General features: G+C 51.1%; 10 protein-coding genes across 10 annotated transcripts; 6 read left to right on the top strand and 4 right to left on the bottom strand.

Moving 5' to 3' along the window:
- Window positions 1-27: 27 nt before the first annotated feature.
- Window positions 28-1,442, bottom strand: N7458_010512 (DUF3500 domain-containing protein; the record flags this gene model as incomplete). The annotated part of the gene is made up of 2 exons (XM_056913894.1): window positions 28-1,103; window positions 1,223-1,442. The coding sequence occupies 2 exons, from the start codon at window positions 1,440-1,442 to the stop codon at window positions 28-30; spliced, it is 1,296 nt and encodes a 431-aa protein (XP_056762743.1).
- Window positions 1,443-2,613: 1,171 nt separating this feature from the next.
- On the top strand, window positions 2,614-3,718 carry N7458_010511 (cupin domain-containing protein; the record flags this gene model as incomplete). Its single annotated transcript, XM_056913893.1, has 2 exons — window positions 2,614-2,916; window positions 2,984-3,718. 2 exons carry the CDS (start codon window positions 2,614-2,616, stop codon window positions 3,716-3,718), a joined length of 1,038 nt encoding a protein of 345 aa, XP_056762742.1.
- Window positions 3,719-3,965: 247 nt separating this feature from the next.
- Window positions 3,966-6,758, top strand: N7458_010510 (Zn(II)2Cys6 transcription factor; the record flags this gene model as incomplete). Its single annotated transcript, XM_056913892.1, has 9 exons — window positions 3,966-4,338; window positions 4,404-4,467; window positions 4,572-5,346; window positions 5,397-5,430; window positions 5,480-5,591; window positions 5,654-5,674; window positions 5,733-6,067; window positions 6,130-6,304; window positions 6,362-6,758. 9 exons carry the CDS (start codon window positions 3,966-3,968, stop codon window positions 6,756-6,758), a joined length of 2,286 nt encoding a protein of 761 aa, XP_056762741.1.
- Window positions 6,759-7,238: 480 nt separating this feature from the next.
- N7458_010509 (glutathione S-transferase family protein) lies at window positions 7,239-7,946 on the top strand (the record flags this gene model as incomplete). Its single annotated transcript, XM_056913891.1, has 1 exon — window positions 7,239-7,946. One exon carries the CDS (start codon window positions 7,239-7,241, stop codon window positions 7,944-7,946), a length of 708 nt encoding a protein of 235 aa, XP_056762740.1.
- A 185-nt stretch (window positions 7,947-8,131) lies between these two features.
- Window positions 8,132-9,801, bottom strand: N7458_010508 (putative monooxygenase; the record flags this gene model as incomplete). The annotated part of the gene is made up of 6 exons (XM_056913890.1): window positions 8,132-8,261; window positions 8,317-8,420; window positions 8,474-8,663; window positions 8,722-8,770; window positions 8,826-8,887; window positions 8,945-9,801. The coding sequence occupies 6 exons, from the start codon at window positions 9,799-9,801 to the stop codon at window positions 8,132-8,134; spliced, it is 1,392 nt and encodes a 463-aa protein (XP_056762739.1).
- Window positions 9,802-10,930: 1,129 nt separating this feature from the next.
- On the top strand, window positions 10,931-12,677 carry N7458_010507 (putative MFS transporter; the record flags this gene model as incomplete). The annotated part of the gene is made up of 5 exons (XM_056913889.1): window positions 10,931-10,951; window positions 11,007-11,081; window positions 11,143-11,395; window positions 11,551-12,025; window positions 12,092-12,677. The coding sequence occupies 5 exons, from the start codon at window positions 10,931-10,933 to the stop codon at window positions 12,675-12,677; spliced, it is 1,410 nt and encodes a 469-aa protein (XP_056762738.1).
- A 344-nt stretch (window positions 12,678-13,021) lies between these two features.
- N7458_010506 (uncharacterized protein) lies at window positions 13,022-14,628 on the top strand (the record flags this gene model as incomplete). Its single annotated transcript, XM_056913888.1, has 2 exons — window positions 13,022-13,579; window positions 13,648-14,628. 2 exons carry the CDS (start codon window positions 13,022-13,024, stop codon window positions 14,626-14,628), a joined length of 1,539 nt encoding a protein of 512 aa, XP_056762737.1.
- Window positions 14,629-14,782: 154 nt separating this feature from the next.
- N7458_010505 (uncharacterized protein) lies at window positions 14,783-15,186 on the top strand (the record flags this gene model as incomplete). The annotated part of the gene is given in 2 exon segments (XM_056913887.1): window positions 14,783-15,044; window positions 15,056-15,186. The coding sequence occupies 2 exon segments, from the start codon at window positions 14,783-14,785 to the stop codon at window positions 15,184-15,186; spliced, it is 393 nt and encodes a 130-aa protein (XP_056762736.1).
- A 3,853-nt stretch (window positions 15,187-19,039) lies between these two features.
- Window positions 19,040-20,891, bottom strand: N7458_010504 (FHA domain protein; the record flags this gene model as incomplete). Its single annotated transcript, XM_056913886.1, has 3 exons — window positions 19,040-20,319; window positions 20,381-20,800; window positions 20,876-20,891. The coding sequence occupies 3 exons, from the start codon at window positions 20,889-20,891 to the stop codon at window positions 19,040-19,042; spliced, it is 1,716 nt and encodes a 571-aa protein (XP_056762735.1).
- A 1,374-nt stretch (window positions 20,892-22,265) lies between these two features.
- On the bottom strand, window positions 22,266-24,409 carry tom70 (putative mitochondrial outer membrane translocase receptor (TOM70); the record flags this gene model as incomplete). Its single annotated transcript, XM_056913885.1, has 5 exons — window positions 22,266-22,513; window positions 22,580-23,053; window positions 23,111-23,903; window positions 23,951-24,033; window positions 24,094-24,409. The coding sequence occupies 5 exons, from the start codon at window positions 24,407-24,409 to the stop codon at window positions 22,266-22,268; spliced, it is 1,914 nt and encodes a 637-aa protein (XP_056762734.1).
- Window positions 24,410-24,658: the final 249 nt, after the last annotated feature.

Genomic DNA, 24,658 nt, shown 5'->3' with positions numbered 1-24,658 from the left:
AATCTTTCTTATCAGACTCAAAACCACCTACCAAACAATTTCCTTCCCATTCAACCCCTCCACAGCCGGAATCTGAGCCCGCAACGCATGGCCATAATCACCCGCATTCGGAGTCCGCAACAAAGTATGAATATGGAACTTCTTCGGCTCCTCATTATTCAAAAACACACCCGAATGATGATCAAACTCGACCAGAATCACAGGACTCTGAATCCGATAGTAAAACGCATCCTCGTCGCCATACCCACCAATCCAGCAGAAGTACGTCTCGGCCTCGAACCGGCGCACCTGCTCGATCTTCAGCGCCCGCGCCTTCGCCGGCAGGTACAGCAGATACTGCTCCAGTATCCCGTACATGAGCTCCTTTTGCTCGGCGCTGAATGTCGAGGCTAGGATGCCCTCGTACGGCACTTCGCGGTTATCGCGGTATGCGCCGCACACGTGGCGCTGGTCATCCTTGTTCCAGCGACCGGGTGGCATGGCGGGGTCTTTCATCTGGGTGAAGACGCGGGCGCGGGATTGTAACTCGGCAGAGAGGGATTGCATCAATTGCAGACCTAGTTTCTCCTCGACTTGCATAATGCGGGTACCGGCGTAAGGACCGGCGTCGATCTCGTTCGGCTCTGCGCCCGTGAACCACGGCGAGGCGATGATCTGGCCCTTGTACAGGAAGATGTTTATGCAGAGGTGGTGGCCGTAGAAGGACCAACCCCAGGGCCGAGTGGTGGAGGGACGGCCGAAGAGGGCGAAGTTGTAGGAGAATTCGTTCATGACGCGTGGGGATTTTACGAGATCGCCGAGGAAGTGGTTGATGCGCATCGCGCTGACGGCTTTGTCGTAGCCTTCGGGGGAGAGGGTGGTTCTGAGGATGTTCATGACTGCGTCGCGGATGGCTGGGGTCACCTCGTCGAGGCGGACGCCCTTGTGGGAGAGGATGAACTCTGGGTTCGACCATGTACGCCATTGGGGGGAGTCGATGTGGTAGCAGACAGCTTCCTTTTGCTTGTCGTCGAGGAGAGAGAGGAAGGATTGTGTAGCGTCGACGATCTGTTGGATTGGGACATCCTCATCTTGGAGGGTGAACAGATCGGGACGGACATTGCCTGGAGGGAAAATAGTTAGCATCACTTGTCTAGTTATCGTCTTCCACAGTTGCTGCTAAGCTACCGAACAAGCTACCTGGTAGCTTCGCTCGCTCTGCGCTTGCAATTGAGTTCCTTACCGTCGGTGGTGACTCCCTTGAAGGGCTCCTGCAACAAATCCAACCAATGCATGTACAGCGCATGCAGCCAGGGGGGCTGCTTCCCCGTCTTAAAAGCGTGGGCATACTCGTGCGCATCCTGCGTACACATCACCTGGAAACGTGGGATATTCAAATCGGGCAGATACTGGCGGTACTCGCCCGTAGGCTTTTCCAGCTGTGCATCAGTTGTAGTCACCATCTTGCGCATAGAATTGTCAATGTCGAATTTTGAAGAGCAAGGAGAACGAAGAAACGAAAGGAACTAGACTGGGGAGAGGGGCAGCAGTGCACGACCAGAGAGTATTATAGTCCGCTGCCGGACCACAAACCCCACAGATTTCGGGCTGAGGCGGCGTCCCCACGAACGTGGGGATTTGTGGGTGATTTCTTATCCGATCGTTGAAGAAGAGGGACTCCACACGACCGTTGGGAGACATGGAAATCGGGCGATTAGTCACTGGGTTAACTAACTTAGTTAACTAGGTGACAAAGCAGATTTAGGATCTTTGGACCAATCCGGATGCTTCGGATAGACATTTACGAGTGAAGGTCGTCTTTTACTGCGTACAGATTAAGGAAGGCAGAGGGTGGTCAGGCCGTCCGTTGGTTGGGGGTTATGATTGTGGGAGGCTCAGAGACTGGGTTCCGCGGGGGTCGAAGAAGATGAAAAGATCGAATTTCATGAAGAAGCAGTAGTCTACGCGTGAACTCATTTCTCAATTAATTTTGGGGTTCTAAATCAGGTGATTCTCATACCCTTAGGCCCAGGATGTCTGTGATCTGTGTAACCAACAAGGACCAGGCTCTTGTTCTGCGGACTATCCGAGCTACCCCGCCATCAAAATGTCTTATCTGACTCAGGTACCGGATCCCTAGGGGCTGTTTTCTTGAACTATCTCTTTTGGCACACAATTGAAAGACTTTGATCCGATGAGTCAGCGGCTTTACCGTACGTTAACTAACTCACTAATTAACTATCGACTCGGAAGCTAGATCACTGCTGAGAAAACGGTGGACATCGTGCCAGACGGAGATAGACCGCGCACTTCGGCCTCTTCTCGCACCGACTCGGTGCGAAAGGATGACTGACTCAGACAATGCTAATCACTACGGCTATGGAAAGAACAAATCACAAATCACAAATCACAATTGCTTTCCCCAAAATAAAACTTCCTCCCCAGAGACAACTCGGATCTTCCGGGCACGGCTTCTCCGCTCTCGGCATCAGGTCCCCCGCATGCCGACAAGCTACAACTTTCGGCACGTTTTAAAACTTAAAGTCCCTGCCACTCGAGAACCTTACAGGCCTTTTTTCCCTTTTTTTCCTCTTGAACACTTCCTTTCATAATCATCCTCAACACACACACACAATGTCGCTGACCTTTTCAAATCAACCCCCCGCTGAGCGGGTGCCCTACGCTATCCCTCAACTCGAGGGCGAGCGCATCACCATTCCCGGTAGCAAGGGCGTGTTCCGCATTCTGACTTCCTCCAAGCAGACCAATGGTCTCATGGCGGTCTTCCAGAGTGGTGCAACAATTTCCGATGCGCCTGGTTTCCACTACCATGAGAAGGCCCACGATGTCTTCTTGGTCACAAAGGGCTATCTAAAGTTGTGGAACGGTCCTCAGTGCCGCATCCTTGGCCCCGGCGACTTTGCCTATATCCCTCCAGTATGTACCCATCTTCTATCAAGCTCTATCCTTCACAAGGACGCCAGGCTGACTTTCCCACCTCTAGACTGTCATTCACAATCCCGAAATGATCGGCCCACACACTGAACTTCAGGGTCTGATCACCCCTGGTGACTGGGTGGACTTCTTCCGTTACGTCTCCGAGCCCTACGAGGGTATCCTGGTGCCCGAGACAGACAACCGCGATCTCAAGTCCCTCTTGATTCCCAAAGTCATGGCCGCCAAGGGCAAATTCGATGTCGTCTTCCAGCCCCACTACGTCCCGCCCGAGGTCAGCGACTGGACCAAGGAGGATGAGAAGCTGCCTGAGGGTAACCAGGGCTACTTCCTGCGCGCCAACACTGGTCCTCGCTGGATGCTGGGTGGTGTCATGTCTCGGCCATTTGTTACGACGAAACAGAGCACTGGTGTTTGTGCGATCTCTAGTATCGAGTCTTCCAAGGATTATGGGGAGACCGTCTTTTCCAAGTATATGACTTTTGCCTCTGTGGACCACTGTCTCTGTGTGATGGAGGGTGCTCTCAAGGTCAGCCTGCAAGGCGCGGGCGAGACTATTTTTCGTGAGGGCGAGACCGTGGTGATTCCTGCCGGTCAGGCTTTCTCGCTGGGCTTTGAGAGCAAATATGTCAAGGTCCACTCCTTTGCCGATGGCGATGGTATCGAGTCTCTGATCCACGAGGCTGGCAAGCAGATTGAGGAAGTTGTGCTGCCCGACCAGGCCCCCGAGTGGGATTCATCAAAGCTGCCCTTGGTGGCGGATGCTCTTAAGATTACTTTTTAAGATGATGATTATGTGTATGAGCCAAATGGATAGATCTGAATGTAAATAGCTGCATACGAAATCTCAATTTCAGTCCAAATGACACACTCGCCAATGTGGATCTCCAGTGTATGCCATCGGCACATCGGCAAATAGGCCACTAACAACAGCCACTTTTCGCTTCAATCTGCCGAACTATCTCCCCCTCAACACAACATTCATAATGTACCGCTACCTACTGTAGTTAGCATTAGCCTAGTTCCTGTTAATGCTCTCGTTGATTGGCCCCCGGATTCCCACGGACGCTATCCCCCCGCAGAGTGTCACGTGGACCGGGGGGGCAGCACCCGACAATCCGGATTTTCCGGACACTGCGTCGTTATCATCATCTGCATCGACTAGCGCCCCTCTCCACGGAGTATACGCGCGACCCCAGTGCCCCCAGGTACCCCGGACTCGAAAAATCTCGCGAGTTGCGAATTATGTCTGGATAATGCAAACGCATCAGAGTACGCCGCCCTTCACGACGGGCGAACCGCCGCCCAAGCGGACGAAGCGGCCACGCGCCGCGCAGGCCTGCGATCGCTGTAGGACGAAGAAGTATAAGTGTGACGAGCAGTATCCGTGCTCGCATTGTAAAAGTGGGGTTTATCTTTGAGCGAGTTTTCAGGTTGTCTAAGGACTGCATCAGCTAACGAATCCATAGAGAGTCAGTTGGATTGTGTGTATCAGGGGAATTATCGAGAACGCGAAAGCAACCGGTCTGCAAGGTAAGAAGATATCATCTATTGCATTGAACACTTCCCCTGATATCCAAGATCTGTTCTTGTATATCATAAAATATATGCCGCGCCATAACTGACATCACCTGCAGCTATGTTGCCGACCTCGAGAAAAAGGTCGAGGAGCTGGCTTCGAGGTTGCGAAATGCCGAAGCTCGGATCACGGCATCCCCGCAATCAACAAAGCTCCCAACGCAGCCCCCAGCACCGACGGGAATAGAGACTACTCCATGCTCAATGCCCCGAACAGGGTCTACACCTCAGGAGACAGTCAAACCACCCGGTGAGACGACAAATGAAGAGTCTGCCGAAAGCGCAGACGACGAAATCAAGGAATTGAACCACCACACCAACGGCATCGAGTTCTACGGTAGTACCTCATCAGCAGCGATAATCGGCCATTTGAAAAAGGCACGAGATCCAAAAAGCAACGAGGAGCCGTATCCTCGACCAGCAGATTGCTCCCTGATCTCCACCCTGCATAACCCCAGTTTCTCGCCATCTTGTTCCACCGGACCGACTGCCGCCATTGAGCAGCAGAACTATTACTTTGATCAGGCACATGTGTTTATGAACGGATATTTCGAGAATATCCATTTCATCCATCCGTTCATCGACAAAGAGGACTTTTTATTACGTGCAAATGACCTCTGGTTCAATCGGTCACATACACCGGAGCCGAGCTTCGTCGCTCTGTATTTGAGTGTACTATCCTTTGGCGCTCTGGTACGTGTCTGGGATGAAGATAAGCTTGCCGGCCTGGGACGCTTTGAGTGGAGTCGAAAATTGTTTGGTGAGGCTCAGGCGTATCTGAACTATTTACGATTTTCAAATGATCTTGAAACGGTGCAATGCCTTTATATGATGGTATGCAATACGATTTAGGTTATAGGGTGGACTGTGCTGACAATTCCTAGGCCAAAATCTGCCAGAACGAGCTGAATCCGAATTGTGAGTCTACTCAACTACTTGGTAGAATTGGAGTGCTAATGTTGGTTAGTGGCCTACATGTATCTGGGTCTGGCCGTACGCACATGTCTCTCTGCTGGCTTTAATCGAGAGGTGGAGTGCCCCAAGGACCCTCGTTCGAGCTGGATCTCGAAGACTTGGTGGTAAGTTGGTGGAACCTTGATGACTTGTAGTATTTCAATGTTTAACCTATGTGGTTTTCTAGGGGCATGTTCTCGCTGGAAATGTATGAGCTTTGAACTTTACCAAATGACCCTGAAAACAATTGACTAACTGGTCAATAGAGAAATGAGCTTTTCCGTGGGCCGGCCAGATACCCTGGGAATGGACGAATACCACAACCGAGCCATTCCAGATCGCGATGACTCCGAATATGCCATCATCCCCTGGATGATTGACTTTGCCCAGATTATACGGCGAGTGTCTGTTCAGATCTATCATTCACGCATTACACTTCAAGAGAAACTTCAGCTGGCTCTTCAAATTGAGATGGAGATGGACCGCTGGCTTGCGAGGCTACCAGAGCGAATTAAGCCAGACATCGGCGCTTACAGGCTTTCGCGTAGCGCACTTCGTGATCCAAAGTGGGCTAGAAGGCAACGTCTTGTGCTGGGAATTCGTGAGTTTGTATACACAACTCTCAGCAGAGTACAACTCCTAACTTTGCTCTTTTCATTTTAGGATATTATAACGTGAAGATGCTCTTGTTCCGGCCGTTCTTGAGCCATTTCACCCGAAAACTCCGGCATCCGCCCAATGAACTAGAAGAGACGATCGCCAAGTGTCTGGATGCAGCCATGAAGACGATCGAAGTGATCCACGACATCTACCGAGTGCACACATTCTTCCGATGCTGGTACGTACTCATAGCCATACTTTGACACCAAATGCCGCAATCCTAACGAATAGCTAGGTGGTACAACACAACCTACGTGATGTTCGCCACATCCACCCTCCTCCTCCCCATGTCCAAACTTGGAATGTGCGCCGACACAATGCCCCTCCTCCGCTCCGTCGAAATGGGCGTGGAAATCCTCGAGTCCATGGATGAATCCGTCGTGGCCCGGAAATCAGTGGAGATCATCCGCCAATATCTACGGGACTTCAGAGCTTCCGGTGCGCAGCAGCCTGTGTCCGGAGTAAGTGATGGGGCCGAGGAGTTGCCAGACTCAACGGAAGTAGGGGCTGGTCAATCTGGCTTTGAAATTCCAGAGTGGGCTTATGGATTTGGGTTCCCGGATTATTCGTTTGAAGGGATCGCTCGGCTGTTTGATGATATTGGGGGCTTGCCTATGCTGGATGGTGATTAGGGTGGGGGCTATTAGGTGGATCGCTTTGTGCGAGGCTGTATAGATATTTACGAATAAGTATGTCTCGAGGCATGACTTTATTTTGAATTGGCCTTACCCTGCTCGTACCGAGGTGTCCTTCCTATCCTGTCTTAGTGCTGACCGTGCGGACTTATCGAAGACTCGAAATGCTTAAGACCGCTCCCCTTTTCCTTTTGTGAACCTGGCAAGGCTGGCATTGCACTGAGATTGACTCACAATACTGTTTGGGTTCTCTGATCGGTTATCAGATCGTCGATCTGAGTTCTAGACTTGAATTATTGGTCATAAGGGATTTGACGTCATAAACATAAACCTCGAAACGCAGGTGTGATCCTGAGCTCTAACAAGATATTTAAGCCGAGACAATTCCCTGATCAACATTACTCTCTTACCTCCAAGTCAATCACTCAACTACACATTCACACATCCATACAACAAAGCACCCAATCCACCGCCAACATGGCATTGACCCTCCACCACCTGGGCCTCTCCCAATCCGAGCGCATCATCTGGCTCGCCGAGGAACTAGGAATAAACTACAACCTAGTTCACCACAAGCGCGACCCCATCTTCTCACCCCAATCGATCAAAGACCTCCATCCCGCCGGGACAGCTCCGGTAATGGAAGACGACCCATCACCCATAACACAATCACGCGTCGTCCTCGCCGAATCAGGCGCCATCATGGACTACATCATCACCGTCCACGGCAACGGAAATCTAGCACCCACCCTGAAAGACGGGCCCCTGTACACAAATTACCTAGAATGGTACCACTTCGCCAACGGAAGCCTCCAACCAGCCCTCTTCCGCGTCATGATGGCCCGCGGTCCAGCCTCGGATCCTAACTCCCCGGTCGTCGCGCGCACGCTGCAGAAGTGGGATCACTTATTGTCCATGGTGGAGAATCGGCTTGCGGAGACGAAGGCGTATCTTGCTGGTGAGACGCTTACAGCTGCGGATATTATGACTGTTTTTACGTTGACGACAATGCGGGGTTTTTGTCCTATTGAGTTCGATGAGGAGAAACAGGCAAATATTTTGGGGTATTTGAAGAGGGTGGGCGAGAGACCCGCTTATCGGAGGGCTATGGAGATTTGTGAGGGGAAGGAGTTTAGCCCTCTGTTGGGGGCTAAAGTGGAGCCGTTCTCGCTGGTGAAGAGGTGAGCAAGTATCCTAAAGAGAGGAGGACCTGTGGATATAGTGTACTGTATTAAGATGATTTATAGCTCTCGACTCTAATGACTGCTTGCACCGGAACCACCGGAAACAGAGTATTTAACAAATGATTTGTGTGTAATGCAAGTATTTTAACAATCCTATTCCAAATGGTAATCTGTGTATACAAAGGTTTACAAAAGTGAGCAAGATGACCGAGATGTAATCTGCTTGGAAAAGACATTCGGATTCTGAGCCACTGCCTTCTCAACTTCCTTGATGGCATCGTAGCCGTATAGCCAGGGCTGAACTTCTGGGCATGTCCTATTATTGGATTGGTGTTAGAACTGTACACTATGGACGGGGTTAAGAGCCTCACCATCGACTGGGGAAGGCTCCCTTGAGCTCCTTGCCAAGCTGCGAGAGGAAAACCTCATCACGTTTCTTCTGCTCTTCACCATCCTGCAAATGGAAGTCGTGTCTCTGTGAATGATTTTGTTAGATATGACAAGAGTCTTTAGACTGAAGAGACTTACCTGCTTGAACGTCTCCCGAACGATGGCTTCTCCTCGAGACTTGCGCAAAGTTTCATATAGACGCAAGATACGTGGAATCTGGGCTTTATCCGTCATATGTCCCAGTAAGAGGCCCAGGACGGCACCGTCCTCTAATGAGGAGTTGGCACCCTGTGCCAGATAGGGAAGCATCGGGTGGCAAGAATCACCGCTTTTTTACATGATCAGCTCATAATCTCCAGGGCATTTTGGTGATATTTGGCACTTACATAAAGACAAGGTTCGACTTGTCATTGACCCACTTGTCCATTTCGCCGTCTGGACTCAGGTTAGTATCAATCTTGACCTGGATCTTCCATGTACTTGTACATACGATGCATCAACTTCCATTTGTCGATACTTCCGCTTGTGACATAGTTCAGGAACTTGTTGAGACTAAAGTGAAATAAATGGTTAGCCCGTGCATTTTCATGTCTTACCAGGTGCACATACATCGGATCCCAACCCACAAACAGCTCCTTCATCTCCTCCACCGAGCCGGGCTGCCTCGAAACGCCCGGGGGCAGGTTATCAGGCACCAGCAACACAATATTGTACATCTTTCCTCCCCGGACGGAGTATCCAACGGCATGAGCACTGGGCCCGATCCAGAAATGCACCTCGGGATTCTCCACGAGTGCCTTGAGCTCTGGATCGGTAACCTGGTCTGAGGTCAAAACAATCCGATATGCCAGATCACCGGTCGGAAGAGGCTCATCCTTTCTCCCCTCAAATGCCTCTCGGCACTGAGACCACAGGCCGTCCGCCGCGACAATCAGATCACCAGTGTAGTGCTTTCCTGCCACCGAGTGGACAGTGGTAGTGTCAAAGTCAATCCGCTCAATCCTCTCACCCAGGTGGAAAGTCACACCCAGATCCTGGGCGCGTGCATACAAACCTTGTTGCAGATCGACTCGGTGCAAGTCAACGAAAGGCGCATTATCATAGTTGGCACGGATGCCCTTATCGAAAGCGCCGTCGTGGGCCAACACTTCACCCGAATACCGGTGCACAGTCAACTTCGTGGGCTCGGCCGCTGCCTCCCACAGTGAATCCCGAAGCTTCCAGTATTTGAGAAGACGCGAGGCATTCGGGGTGATTTGTAAACCAGCGCCAACCTCGGCGAGCTCCTGTGCTTGCTCGATGACCTCGACTGAGTGGCCGGAGAGGGCGGCTGAGATGGCAGTGGCAATGCCACTAAGGCCAGCACCGACGATGATCACGCGGAGACGCGCTTGTTGGGAGACCTGGTTTGCTTTGTTTTGAGTACGGGGGTAAGCAAATTGTGCGAAATTCGGCGAACTAACCATGTTGAGGGCCTGTGATGGCTGAATACAGAAAGCCAAAAAGGTGAATATACCAGCCACAACACTGAGAACCCTGCACAGACAAGGTCTCTATTGAATATTTCAAAGGAGATAGTCTTTCTGACATTCAAGAAGATATTCGGCTCGCACTGTCGGTGTTAAATTCGCCGGAAGGACCGAGGCTGACCGGACCGCGCCCCACGCCCCGCGCTCGGGAATGCCGACTCTCGGATTTTCCAGAGTCGATGGCGACTGAATCCTACAATCCACAAGGCCGTCAGTGCACTAGCAAGTCCGCACTACCAAGTCCAGTGACACGTCTGCTCGGTGGATACCTTCATCCACCCGTTGACGCGGCTTCCCGTTCGTGTCTGGGGTACATATCATCGTGGGGAGCTGATCGCTTCGCGGGTCAGTCTGGAGTATCAAGACAAGAATCTGGGGAAGTCGACATCAATTTCAAGACATTCACCCATTATATATGATGGCACTTTCGTCATTTTACTGCACAGGGATAACTCAACTCTTGTAATGCTGTCAACACTCATGACCATTTCGTTGACCGAGTTTCGTTGGTGGCGCATTTAGAGGCTTGCGGCTTAGGGCTTGAAAAAGGATCTCGACTCTCCCAGGAGTCTCGCCCGAACAAAAGCATCAGCAGGCCCGGCGGCTCAAACAAAGAGCCCTCTTTCGGCTAGAACAGAATGACATGCATGTTGGACCCCGATTGATTTACGATGAACCTTCTCATCGCCATGAAATTTCGAAACTATGCCCAATTCTCATGGAAGCTCGCTTAAAGAGGCGTCGAAGGGATGTGGACCCGAGACGCATCCGAATCTCCCACACGGACATCCCGAAGCCCTTTCCAAGCATCCCCAGGCGATATGATTCGTGAGCATAGCTAATCCGCGGGGACAGACCTATCAATGCTAGCATGATAGGCTGAACCTGCAATGGAACTCTCAACGTGGCTTGCGCATTTCCCGACCTTCGATGCCGGAGCTGCTGCTTATATGGGGCGATTTCCCCCCCCCCCCCCCCCCTCCTTCTCTCTGTCCTGGTCATTCCATAATCGTACGACTCTTCTCCACGTTTGAAAGCTTCCCCAGCGGTTGGAAATTTATCCACAATGACGGTTGTAGATCCCAGGGTAAGTAACCTGCTGTTTGATCCTGGAGTGACTCCAATTTGGCTAACGTCGGCAGCTCTTCCCGCAACGGGTGCGGTATGCCGCCCTGCTCACCGTCAATGTATACGTTTTCATGGGAAACATGTACTCGGTGAGTTTTGAGACTCTTATTTACCGTGCACTAGACTTCTAATGTCTTTCCCCACGTATAGTCAGGAATCACAACCGGATTCGAGTCTCTTGCAATCTATTTCCACGCCGACAATGACAAGCTATCGGCCCTTGTCACATATTCTGTATTGGCCATGGGTCTAGCCAATTTGTTCTGGATGCCTATTGCTCTGTGCTTTGGAAAGCGTCCCGTCGTCCTCTTTTCCATGGCTATGTTCTTGGGTGGCATCATTTGGAGTGCTGTCGCCCAGACTTATGATAGCCTGCTTGCTTCACGAATCTTTGCTAGTTTCGGTTCGTCAAACACCTCTATTACTTTCGATAGAGATCAAGACTAACTCCACATAGGATATGGCGCTATCGAATCTCTGGGGCCTAGCATTCTCGCTGGTATGTTACAGCCTCGTCTCTTCCCGGCTGTGAAGGAACCAACCTAACAATCTTTCCAGACCTCTTCTTCGAACGAAACTATGCCAGTGCTATGGCAGTCTACGCTGCCTTCCTGTCTGGTGGCTCTCAGATTGGGCCCATGATTGCCGGATACCTCATCGAGGCCCGTGGCTGGAGATGGTTCTTCATTCTCTGCGCCATCATCGCCGCGGTCAACTTTGTGACTACCATCTTCATGCTACCCGAGACGATCTACGAGCCCGATGTGGACGAGACTCAGGAACAACCTGAGGGGATTGAAAAGGACACCCATAGCCACCTGGAGACAATCCCCACGAGATCACAGGTCGGAGACCGTGCCAGAATGGACTACGGCGAATACTTCAAAGGACTCTTCACCGTGAGCCTCACCAAAGGGGCTCAGAAGGCGGGAGTTTTCAAGTTCTTCGCATATCTCTTCGTGCTTCCTTTCCCATTGCTGCTGATTCCTGGTGTGTTAATCGCCTCAATCATGTACGGCGTTGTCCTTGGCGGGTAAGTAAATGTCTCGCTGTGATTATTGTCTACCTACATTCGAATCTGGCTCCTAACACCAATTAGTGTCGTCGCCGTCTCTACCCTCACCCCTTCTCTCCTCTCAGCACCTCCATACCTCTTCACCTCCGCCGACCTTGGTCTCTTCACCCTGAGCAGCTTCATCGGCATTGTGATCGCCTGGCCGATCGCCGGTCCTCTGACCGATCTTCTCTCCCGCTGGCTTCGCAAGCGTAACAACAATGTCCACAAGCCCGAGCACCGTCTGCCAGCTCTGATTTTCCCCTTCTTCATCTGCCCCATTGGCCTGGTCATCTTCGGATATACCATCGCTCGGCAAATGCACTACGTCAAGCCCGCCGTGGGTGCAGCCATCTCCGCCGCCGGCCTGACCCTGGTGCCCTCCGTCATGCTGTCATATGTCGTGGACTCGTATCCCAGGACTAGTGGCGAGGCGCTTGTACTGGTCAATGCTTCCAAGAATGTGGTTGCATTTGGATTGGCTAAGGGTGCTTATGCTTGGATGGCCAAGGAAGGCGTTGAGAAGATGTTCTATGAGTTTGCTGGCATCCAGTGGGCATGCATCTTCCTAGCCCTGCCACTGTATATCTTCGGACCGGCGGTGCGGGCTCGAACCCAGAAATTGTTCTAGCTACGTGATTGTCAAACTACATCTGTATATATGCCGTGTTAACCAGGGGGAAACGATAAACTTCTAATGACATAAACTATCTTTTCGATAATACCATTAATGCGTCAAAAGTAGAGTCTCGTAGAGAAGTCTCTTGATCACCATGTGAATATGAAGGATCCCGTCAACCAGATATGTTGACCAATGGCCTAGCTGCGCTAAGCATTAACGGCGATTTGGCCCCCAGGCAACGTCAATCTTGCCAGCAAACACTTTTCATAAGTATGGGGTGTCAAATATTGATCTGCCAGACGATCTTGATCCAGTATTCAACTTGAATCAATCTCTGATGTACTGGGTACATCATGTTTAGAGACTCCCTAATCGCAGTGCTGGGCGCACGATTCCTAGTTCTCGCAATCCGAAGCATCACCCCGCTCTGTATCCTCTACTGCTGCCTGATATGGATGCGTTACTCCCCTATCAAGCACTGGTTCCCCTTTATCCTCGGTATCTATGCATCTTTGGAAACTGCGTTCTTTTTCTTGGTCTACGTTCCTCGATATCTATATCTCCAACAAACAACGACACAGGCGCCGCCATCAGGAAGGTTACAGGAGCGACAGGCATTATTCCAGAAATGCATCGATACCATACCCGATCCAGAGAGATTTATCTCGTTGTGGAACCGAGGTACGCCGGTAGAAAAGATCCATCGAGAGAACCTGAAAGAGTGGGTTTGCTGGGCATTTCTGAACAAGGGTTCTTGGACGGTCGCGGAAGATGATGAGCTTGAGGAATATGTTTGCCGTCTGGAGAATCTGCTTGGTTATCGACTTCCTGAAGGCAAAGGATCATCAAAATCAATGAGGGTGTTTCTCGATTGGGTGAATATGTTGCACAGACCTTTGATCTACTATGTGGTGAGTAAGGGGAATCCCTTGCTCTTGGAAACACAAACTCACCATGGCAAATTACTGACAAGAAATAGGGTGGAGTCGGACTGTTGGATATAACCACATACTTCAGAATGAGATACCAAGGATATCGGCATTATACAGTATCGTCATGGTTCCTCAGCTTCCCCTTTCGACCCCAGACCACCCTCAGCAAGCACCGTTCTCCATCAAAGCACTTCTCCTATTGGTATCGACCACATACATCACCAGATACCCTACCAATTCTCTTCATTCACGGCATGGGCATCTTATTTTCCTACCAGTCCTTCTTCAACGACTTCTCCAAATTCACCAAAGAACCCAATAACGACGGCATCGGCCTCATCGCCATCGAAACCCTACCAATCAGCTTCCGAATGTCCCATCCCGCACTTCTACACGAAGACATATGCACGGAGATTCTCTCGATACTCGACCACCATGGCTGGAACAAATTTGTCCTCACAAGTGCCTCGTACGGCACTGCGATTTCGTCGCAGCTGCTTCGCGATAACCGTATCGCTCCACGCATCGGGCCCATGATCTTGGTAGATCCAATTCCATTCCTCCTCCATCTCCCCGATACAACGTACAACTTTACGCGTCGGAAGCCAAGAAGTGTTACCGAGATCTTTCTGCATTACTTTGCATCTACGGATATGGGTGCTGCCCATACGCTCTGCCGTCGGTTCTTCTGGAATGAATGTATTCTGTGGAAAGAAGATCTTATGAATTGCGGACGGCGGACTACCGTTGTCTTCAGCGAGAGAGATATGGTTATTGATGCTCATGCTATTGGAGAGTATTTGACACGAAATAGCAACCTCACCGCTATTGAAGATCGTGGGCGAGAGGATGGGGAGTGGAAGAGTAGATGGTGGACTGGTGGGGAATTGGATATCCTCTGGTTTGAAGGTATTGACCATGGGGAGATTTTGAATGCCCCGATCGACCGCAAGATTTTGATTGAAGTAGTATTGAACTACTGCCGTGGTGAAAGCACGCCGGTCACGAGAAGAGATGCTGTCGAGTAAGAATACTGCCATGTGGCCTTCTTCGGAAATAATCCACTTAATGGACTTAGTCAGTACATTCCAGAGGCTAGCGATAGTTAAATGAAGAAGACACAGCTGATAAAGACCGAAACATATAGCCATTCTCATGCCGCAGAAACTTGTAAACAGTACCATGAACGCCAAAATATACAAAAATAACATTGCAACCAGTGCAACCATATATCCGAGAGAGGGAAGTAGCGAAAAAAAAGGCGAGTGTACCGACCATGCAGGCAAAGACCAGATAAATCTATGGAGAGACTTCGCAAAGGACTGCCTCACTATAATCAAAGGTTGCGCGGTGTTTGCGTTCCTACGCGCCCACAATTTGACCCATTCCCAGCATCACCAGGCGGCCTCCACGCTCGGCCAGTTCTGGGGTCACTATGTGACGGGTAAGAAGTAGAGGGACTTCTGCTCAGCGAGCCCGGAGAGGATGGAACGGATGAGCCTGGCGTTGTGCTAGCTGTGGCGGAAGATGTTCCGCTAGCGCTCGAGGGATTAGAAGCTGCTACTGCTGCTGATGGATTGCAGTGACCGCAAGTAAAAATGCTGAAGCCTCGACCACCGCAGCTCGTACAGATTGCTCCTCTAGAAATCTGATGAGTATTCCATACAGGATCAACGGACCAAAATTGTGTCGTGTCTACCTTGGAGCATTGCCGGCGCAGTCCCGGCATGTTACAACTGTTCGACCGCCGATGCAGGAAATGTGATCTGGGTCCAGGTGGAAGCTGGAGAATTTTGAAGAGGCCATTATGTTGATAGAGAGTGTTAGGGAGATGTGGCACGGTAAGATGATTGCACGATGCTGAAGCAGAGGCCTGACTGTGATGAGTGAAGAAAAACGCAAGCTATCGTGGAATGTGCAGTCGATAATAAGTATTTCCGTCCTTCTTTCCCGCCTGCCGGGCTGATTATCGTAAATAAGAATGGAGGAGCAACGAGAAGTCAAAATCTTATGACTGTGCCTTTGATAAAGACCAGGAACGGAACTAAAAGGAGAAAAGGTAACGTGCTGGAGTCAGCAACCTGACAAGGATTAAATCCTTCCCAGTCCAGAGTGCAACGAGTCCGGAAATAGGACAGACAAGAAGCGTGGGCTCTTATACATGCGAGGGGGTAACTGGCACACGACATCCCAATATCAAACGGTTACATCTCCGAGCTATTATATGAAAGATCACCAAAAAGAAAATTCGATAGCACCGAGGATCCTTGATGACCGGCGACTATCCGAAGTGATCAGCAGGGCATTGTGTCGTAACGACTGGCGGGACTGGAGGCCGGGGTCGAGCCTTATCCAATGTTGAGGTCGGCCACCTTACGACAGCCGGCATATTTCCAGAACGCGATCTACCAATGAGACCAGCAGAAGCAGATCTTGCATGTACAGCGAACGGTGTATGCGCAATCTTGGGCTTGGCCTGGTCTCGAAGCTCAAGAGGGGTACATCGGAGGGGCGCAAGATGGCGTACCTAAATCTTAGACCAAGGGATTCCCAACATGCAAGTTCAGGGGTTGCTGAAACTGGTTGAGCTGGCGGGGCCAGTGAAAGTTGATTTTGTGAGCCATGATAATCAAATCCACCTGGTTGAGCTATGTAGATGTCCTGATGACCCTCAAGTTCACAAGAGGGCCAAGGTGGAATAACAGTTGCTACCATTTGACTGCAACGGTGTCCTGGATTGAATGGCGGTTTGAGGCGACAAGAAGATTGGAGTAAAGCAGGGATTATCGATCGGGAATCATTGGGGTGTGACGAATCAGAGATAGTATGATTGTTGGGCAAGGACAACACCAAGACTGGGCTCGGTGTCGCCTAGCGGAAAGTAAGTCCCAGCTGCATGGCAGCCACCACAGCCTTGTGTCACGACTGGCGAACATGTATGAATGGGGATGCCAAGTATCGGCGGGCCTTGACCGTGTCGCAATTGCATGTATATCAGATTATGTAGCGAAGGACGCTCACCCGGGCCGGGGATTCAATTGCTGTACTCGCTAGAGAGAGCCCGAATGAGGTGGTCCATCCACGGATAGCTGCAGAAAGCCATGCGTGAATGATCTCATTTCTGAGACGTACGAATACCGCAGACGTAGACGAGGGCTAGGTAGATCCCATAATGACATTTTTCAGCTGGAGAGACTGCATCTAAGAGTTTCATAGAAAGACTTACCCCTTTCAGATGAGATAATCTTTGCATATTGACGGGAATTGGGTGTGGCGCAGCAGGAATCGTCTACGATACCAACTTATGTTGGTAGTCAGATGGTCATCTGCATACGGTGGAAGCAAAGAAAATGAGAGATTGAGCAGCCACTTCGCATCCAACATGTCAGGTTCGTTGTGGACAAGTAGTTCGGTGACAGTGCGCTGGGGGCGGTACCTTTTGCATGAGATGTTGGAGTGCATGTGCCCTCGAGATGCACGCATTGCATAGCTCTGCCTTTGCCGGCTAGAAACGGGGCTTTGATGATCAGATATGGCCTTTCAACAGGCACGAGATCGGCAATACCGAATGAAAGGCTGTGATCATAGACAATCCTGATGCATGAGCCTGTTCCAGAGCTCCGAGGGCAGATGTATTCCCCTGGTTAGAATCAAAATGCGGGCCACCATAATTGCCACAGATAGGGTAAGGAGGTATTGGACGGACAAATAGCAGCGGCTGGAACACGTCAAAAACCCAGACTCGGGACCAATAGTATGTAATCATCATCACGGCGTACAAGAGAATGATCAACAGAAGTCATGAGAGAGATGCGGACATAGGCTACGGTTGTAGATTTTGTCGCCTCAAGCAAGTATCCGTCAAGGAAGCGACCTCAGGGGACCGGATGCTTTTTTCCAATCTGGGATGGGATTGAAAGATGGGCATGAATTCTCCTCTGTTAAGGCTAAGGGCCAGTCTCGAGATGTGGTGGAGGCAAGGGGCTCCCTGACAGCCGTTGAGGTCCAAAGATGATCCATGATCCATGATCCACAGGGGAGCTGAAATGGCTGGGTGACGTATTGCAAGAGATGTATATTCTCCGTCCAGAAATTTCGTCCAGCCACTCAGCACTAAGAGATGTGCCTGGATCTGTGGGACAGTAGGTAATTGCTCTCATCAGTTCGTAACGGAAGCGCCGGGCCTCAGGGATTGATGCGCCAAGGAGGGGACAAGAGGAGCAGCTTCGGGCGGGGTCCAACTAGTCTCGTTGGAGTACCTTAGACGAGTACTGAGTACTGGCTGTAGATCGAAGCGCCCACTGAAAGAAAGCTGCAACCTGCCATTCTCCATCACACGCTAACCTCGGGATTTCGACATGGACTGGGAAAGGGGGCTTAACACCAGTGCAGGCGTATGCTCTTGGCTGCGACCTCGGATCCACCATCAAAGCATTAAAGAGACTGATTGAGACCATCGGGGTGTAAGGTCTCAGTCAACCTCTGTATCCCCGGTTCGGAATTTCCTCTAAAGGAACAGGAGGTTGTGGCATCATCCTCGACGGGGGCAAAAAAAGAAAGGCCAGTTGCCGCAGAGTCGAAGACACTCGCTAGTCAGCTGACATAAATCGGCAGGAAAGCCGCAGTCCAAATGACAAGGATCATGGTGATATTTCCATGCGTAATCTGATTCGGCCCTGGCAGCTGGAATGGCCACCAGTTCTTTTTTCCTCTTGGCCATCAGTTGATACCTAGGGTATTCGAATCTACTTGACTCTGAGGCAGGGAGATTTAAGCAACAAGTCCAACAAGGCCCTTTGAAGAATCAAAGAGTAAGTACAATAATAGACTGTTTCTAAAAGGAATATGTCTGTGAACCATCTTCAGTTCCGACGCATGACATCACAGTGCTCATTAAATATACTTTGAAATCAGTGCAGCGAAAAAGAGCCGTACCTGGCATCACCGAGCGTCACCAAGCCTGAGGAGCATCACGCGAGGACCCTAGTAGGGATGGCATGGCCGATTTTACAAGATGATACAAGACTTTGCAAGATAACCAGGGAAGAGAATTCAAGATAGGAGATTCATTCATTCTTGCGAGTCACTATCGTCTGCGCAGTAATCAAAAGTGTAACGGGGGGTAGATATCATAAGCGACGCCGAGTAGAAGCCCAGAACATGATCATGACCGCTAGGTCACAATAATGTCGGTGGACAGGGGAAGCAATGAAAAATGAAAATAGCAGTGTAAAAACGGAATGCCAGAGTAGCCACCGAATCCGACCCACGAACTCCTAGTCCCTGCAACTCCTATCATCCTGTGACGCAAAGCCGATAGAAATCGAGCTTTAAGCCGACAAGATCAAGCGTGGATATGAAAAAAAGAAAGAAAGAAAGAGAACGAATGCCAGACCACCAGACTCCCGTCCATATATTGGAAGTGTAAGTGGTCTGCATTTACTGGAAATATTCTGCTGGGAGCGCAGCCAGAAGAGCAATGGTACCCAGACCACCCAGCAAAGCACTGATTACGGCAGTTGCCGTGTAGCTTGCGAGATTGTTGGATGTATCGTGAGTATCCTTGACTCGTTTCCGAGGAGGCTCGGTATCAGAGTTCTCAGAAAGCGCAGAGCTGATCGCCTCGGCCACCTGAGACTGGGAGATTGTGTCTAGGTCCAACTTCTCAGAGGGCGGCACAATCGATTCAAGAATCTGAGCATCCTGAGACTCCATCTCAGAAGCTTTTCGCTTGAGTGGAATCGGGCTGGCAGATTCGGCCATTACTTCCTCTTTCAAAGAAGCATCCTTCGGAGTTGAGTTAGTGGGGCCAGCAAAAGGTCCATCTTGGTAGTTGTTGAGCACGTCACGAATGCTCAAGCGGCCCAGACGCTGGGATCCATCGTCTTCCTCACGCTTATGATCCAGCAACGGAGTAATGGGAGTCAGAGGGAAGTGGGTGGGGAAGATCATGGGCTGGTCCTGCACCGAGGTTGAACCTTGCTCTTGAACCTCGGCCTGGAAGTACGACTTGGGGTCGATACCAGCGGCGGTGAAATTCTGAATAGCATCTTTGATGGTTGGTGTCGCCACATTGTCCTTGTGGGTCAGAATGCTGGGGTCAATACACTCCTCCTCATCCTCATCCTGGCCGACTGAGTACTCGTCACCATAATCGGCATCAGATTCGAGATCCGAGTTATCGTCTGAGCCTGAAACATCATTATCCCTGACTGGATATGGGAGATCTAAATAGTCAAAGTGACCCGCTTCCACCTCATCATCGCTGTTTTGACTGTAGGAGGAAGGGTCAGAGTCGAATTGCGAATCCTCTCCATCGCTCGACTCCGAATACCCTTCCTGTGAGCTATCGATGGGGTACGCCTCCTCACAGTCAGAATGATGGCCGGAATTCAAAGACCGCTCCGGTCCGTGTGGGGGCTGATAGCCATCTTCGTCCTTTTCGCCATAGATGACCGTCAACTCCCCATCACCGACCTTGAAGGGAAGAATCTGATTAACCTTTACCTCTCCCATGTCGCTCTCGTCATCATCTGGAACACAAAATGTGTTGGTAGAAGAGCTTGGGCGAAGCTCAGATGCTGGTTTGGATGCAGTCGGTGTTGGCTCAGCAGTATCGTTGTATAGCATGTCCGATGGATCACATGGGTAGACCTCAGACTCAGAGGTGGGCTCAGACCATGTAACATCGCAGCGGACACTCAAAGCCGGAAATTCTTCTATAAGAAGTATTAGTCGATCATGGTTATCAAGAATAGGATGAGGGTAACTATGACACACCATCTCCGCGGTCGACATCAATGCCGAACCGTAATATGTCTCCATTAAGCAATGGGGTGGCCTCGCCAGTAATGAGCCTGACGTTGTTGAGGAAGGTTCCATGAGTGGACCCAAAATCACGGATATAGATCATCTTCTGTGAAAGGTTTCGCTCAGCATAGTCCATCGGGTCAGGGAGGAAGCGATGAGGTAAGAAATCCGATGATACCTCAGCGTCCATCTTGAAGCCCAACTCAGCATGGTCACGAGACATCACCCGAGAGTCAAACCACCCATTATCCTTGGCTGGGGAGCGATTCTTCACTTCACGCTTGGAAGACCGGCCGATCTCGAAGGCAGGGCTGCGGTTGGAGAGGGTGAAGCTACGAGTGATCGAGGATTCGGGCCCCAAGGGGCTGACGGGGTGGAGAACGACCGATGCTGTAGAGAAACCCATGTCAGTCCAGACTCCATTCTCTAGAGGGGACGTTACTTGTATGTGCCCGAAGTACATACCTTGAGTCTCAGACATGGTGACTGATGCAGACAGTGGTTGCCGGAAGCTCCAGTTTCATAGGACGCTGAGAAGGCGAGAAACCAAGGGCTTAGCCGGCAGAGAAACTGTAATCTATCAGGCCCAAGGAGTCAGGAGACCGAGCGAAGCACAGAGAGGAGGTCCAACGGGCAGAGCAAGTCGGTGAAGCCACCAGGCTGCAGCAGCTGCAGTGTAAGCAAACCGGCGGGGAACTAGAAGATACTTACCGGATATCCCCAGTCTAGAGGAACAAAGAAGGTCAACGAGTTGCTAGAGCTGGAAATAAAATAAAGCCGAATCTGCGGCGGGGTATGGATGACGGTAGACGGAAGGTGGGAGGTTGAAAGGTGGGCGCGGAAGGTGAGAGGGAAGAGGGGTAGATGATGAATCAGGCTCAGGTTGAGGTCAAGGCTTCTAAGAAGTTTGGGGCCGGGCCCTATGGGGATCCTTGGACCAGCAAGCACGGAACCACAAGGAAGTGGTCGGAGATAGGGCCTTGCTCTCGTTTTTGGGGAGGGTTTAATAGTCGTTCCGAGAAGTTTAACAAGTAGACTGATAAGGATGAGGAAGGCGTTCAGCCGGTGATCACGTTTAGGAAGTACAAAGGACATAGCCTTGTGCAAAGTATAGTTCGAGGTAGCTGGACATAGTTTGGTCAGGTGGGGCACTCAGCTTCCTTATCCTCCTTATCCTCCTTATCCCGCTTATCCTGCTTATCGCTGCTTGGACGGCAAATCAGTGGAGCCTGCCCCAGACTACGTAGAGGGGACTAGCAAGGGCGCTAGACGGAGTATACGATAACCGTGACTATCTCGATAATTTTGCTTATCTCTATCCCCCTTTGGGGTACTGCATTCCATAGCTTGAGGAAGATGAAAGTACCACAAGACTTGCAGTGCAAAGATGTGAAAATCCTCTAAAGTCTTGTACGCAGGTATATCAAAGAACATCACATTCACCTCTATGGTACATAGATTACTCGGCACATATTCTCAACCCAATGCAGAAGTTGGTCTGGACCCCGTGCTAGCCCAAACATCCCGGTTCACATTCCCTTGGGTATCTCTGCCCGGTGTCCCACAAAAAAGAGAAATAAAAAGAGTAGCATCAAAGATAAACGACAAGGTGGTAAGAGGGAATATGTCAGGGACAAGGGGTACACTAAATACAGGGAGGAGAAAAAACCGCTGGTCGGGACAACCGTGGAGAAGACCAGAGACCGAAGATTGGAATCGAAAGGGGGTTAATGAGATAGGCACCCGACGCCAGACCTGGGAGACGACGAAACGAAGCGAAAGAAGAGGGAAGATTGGAGGCATAACAACGACGGGAGACACAAACCCAAAAATAACCAGACAGATGACATTGCTTTTACATGCCAGGGGGAGCTCCACCCATGGCACCCATGGCGTTGAGGCGAGCAGCCAGCTGAGGGTACTTCTCCTGGACCTCCAGCTGAGTGCGGGTGGCCTCGGCATAGGAGATGGCGTTGATGATCTCGGCCTCGGTACGGGCGAGCTCAGCAGCCCGCTCGAAGTACTTCAGGGCTTGCGAGACCTTGCCCTGCTGCAGGAGAAGCTGGGCCATGGTGCCAACGGCGATATCACACTCAGGGTCGACTACATCGAGGGTCAGTACTGAATATGGACAATAATATCACGGAGATATTTAGGTAATGAACTTACTGATGAGCGCCTTCTGACACAGGTTCTCGGCTTCCTGGAAGTCTTGCTTCCACTGGAAGAGGGCCAGAGCCTTGTTGATGAGGGGCAAGACGTTGATACCCATGGGCTTGCTCAGCTTCTCCATCTCCACCGCCTTGTCGAACTTCTCAATAGCCTCGGGGTAGTTTTGCTGGTCGAGAAGTAGCTCGCCGTAGTAGTTGTAAACATCGGGGACCTCCTCGAAGTTCTTCACCGAGCGGCGGAAAGTAGCCATGGCCGAGGCAACGGAGCCCATCTTATACTGGGTCACACCGAGCTGAATGTGAGAGAAAATGAAAGACCGGTCGAGGTCGATAGACTTCTGGTAGTCCTTGGCGGCCTCGGCGAACTCGCCCAGAATAAAGTGGAGCTGGGCGCGGTGGTAGTAGATGTCAGGGTCATCCTTGTTGTGAGTAATGGCGAGCTCGAAATCATCCGCAGCAGCATCCTTGTTTCCTAATGTACGGTTAGCAAAAAGGTCGAGGATGAGGATTGCACTCAAAACAAGCTTACCGAGCTCAAGGTGCAAGCTAGCACGCTTGATGTAACTTTGGACGAGCGAAGGCTGGAGTTCAACACTCTTGTCCAGGCCCTCCAACGCACCGCTGGCGTTACCACCGAGATATGTGAAAGTGGCCTTCATGTTGAGAGCCAAAGCCTCAAATTCACCCAGATCACCGACCTCGAGCGCCTTCTCAAAAGCAGCGGCGGCCTCCTCGTAACCATCGCCGGTCTTCTTGCCCATAGCAATCAGACCCTTGCGCAGCAGACCCTTGCCAGACTCGTCGCTCAGCTCAACGGACTCATCCAGACCTTCAGGAAGCGCCTGGGGACGGAAGCTCTGGAGGTAGTTGGAAACAAAAGTCGCACTGGGAAGCTTCTTGGTACGAGCATCGAGAATAGCCTTGCTTTTCTTCTCCGCAACCTTCTTCAGCAGGCGCTCAAGAGAGTTGCGGCTGACATCGTTGGAGAACCCATCGATGATGCAGCTGGCAGTGAAGTCGAGGAGAGCCTCGCTGAACTTGCCCAAGTGCTCATAGGCAATGGCTCTCCGGTTCAGAGCCTTCACGTACTCGCTATCCATGGCAATAGCGGCACTGGTGTCCTCCACAACCTTTTCCCACTCAGACAGAACATTGTAGCAAGCGGCGCGGTTGGAGTAGAAGACGGGATCGGGCTTGCAAATGATCGCCCTTCCGTACAGTTCAATGGCGCTGTTGTAGTCCTTGGAGCCGTAAGCCTTATTACCGGCGGCCTTCAGCTTGGCCGCATATTCCTTCCGGGTCTTCAATGCGTTGGTTAGTGACTATCCCGCGATTCACGAATTTCAATTGAAGGAGGGAGCAACAATACCTCTTCAGAAAGCTGACCCACGGTAGCTTCATCGACCTCAGGCAGTTCCTCAGCAGGCTCCTCGGCCTTCTTGGCGGCAGGCTCTGTGATGATGTCAGTCGCGGTTCACCTATTGTGCAATGACCAACTGGTAGGGGACGAACCTTCCTGAACCGAGGCAGCCTTGGCCTTCTTCTCTTCCTCGGCCTTCTTCTTCTCTTTCCGTCTTTGGTTCTTGCTCTTCTTGGGGACGGAGGGGGTAGATGAAGCGCTCGACTTGCTGGAGTCGGACAGGTAGTAGACAACACCGGCGCCGGTCACAACCACGGCGACCCCGGCAATGGTGTAGACGACAGCCTTGTTCTCCGACACCCAGTTCGAGATGCGATCCCAAACCGAGGATGTGGTCGAGGCAGGCAGCTTCGAGGTGTCCAGCACCACGTTCTGCGTGGGCGTGGGCAATGGCGACTCGCTGGACATGATGTGTTGAAGGGGATCGGACACGGCGACCAATGCTGTGAAAGTCCAGATTCTGAACGCGGTCAGCACAGAAGCAAATCAAATGAGCAATGCGCCGATGGAATATCAAAGACAACACACGCGAAACGTACCGGTCCTTAGCCAGAAAGCGAGAAGTGTGAGATAGGGAGGAATGACGGAAGCTTGGAGGAAAAGTCGAGAGTTCGACCGCTCGGCACGGGCCAATCACGCGCTACGCAACGGTAACGC

The sequence above is a fragment of the Penicillium daleae genome (genome assembly GCF_028827525.1).
Source record: "Penicillium daleae strain IBT 16125 chromosome Unknown utg000008l_segment0_segment0, whole genome shotgun sequence".
Lineage (NCBI taxonomy): Eukaryota > Fungi > Ascomycota > Eurotiomycetes > Eurotiales > Aspergillaceae > Penicillium > Penicillium daleae.
This window is presented reverse-complemented; position numbering and strand designations above follow the sequence as displayed.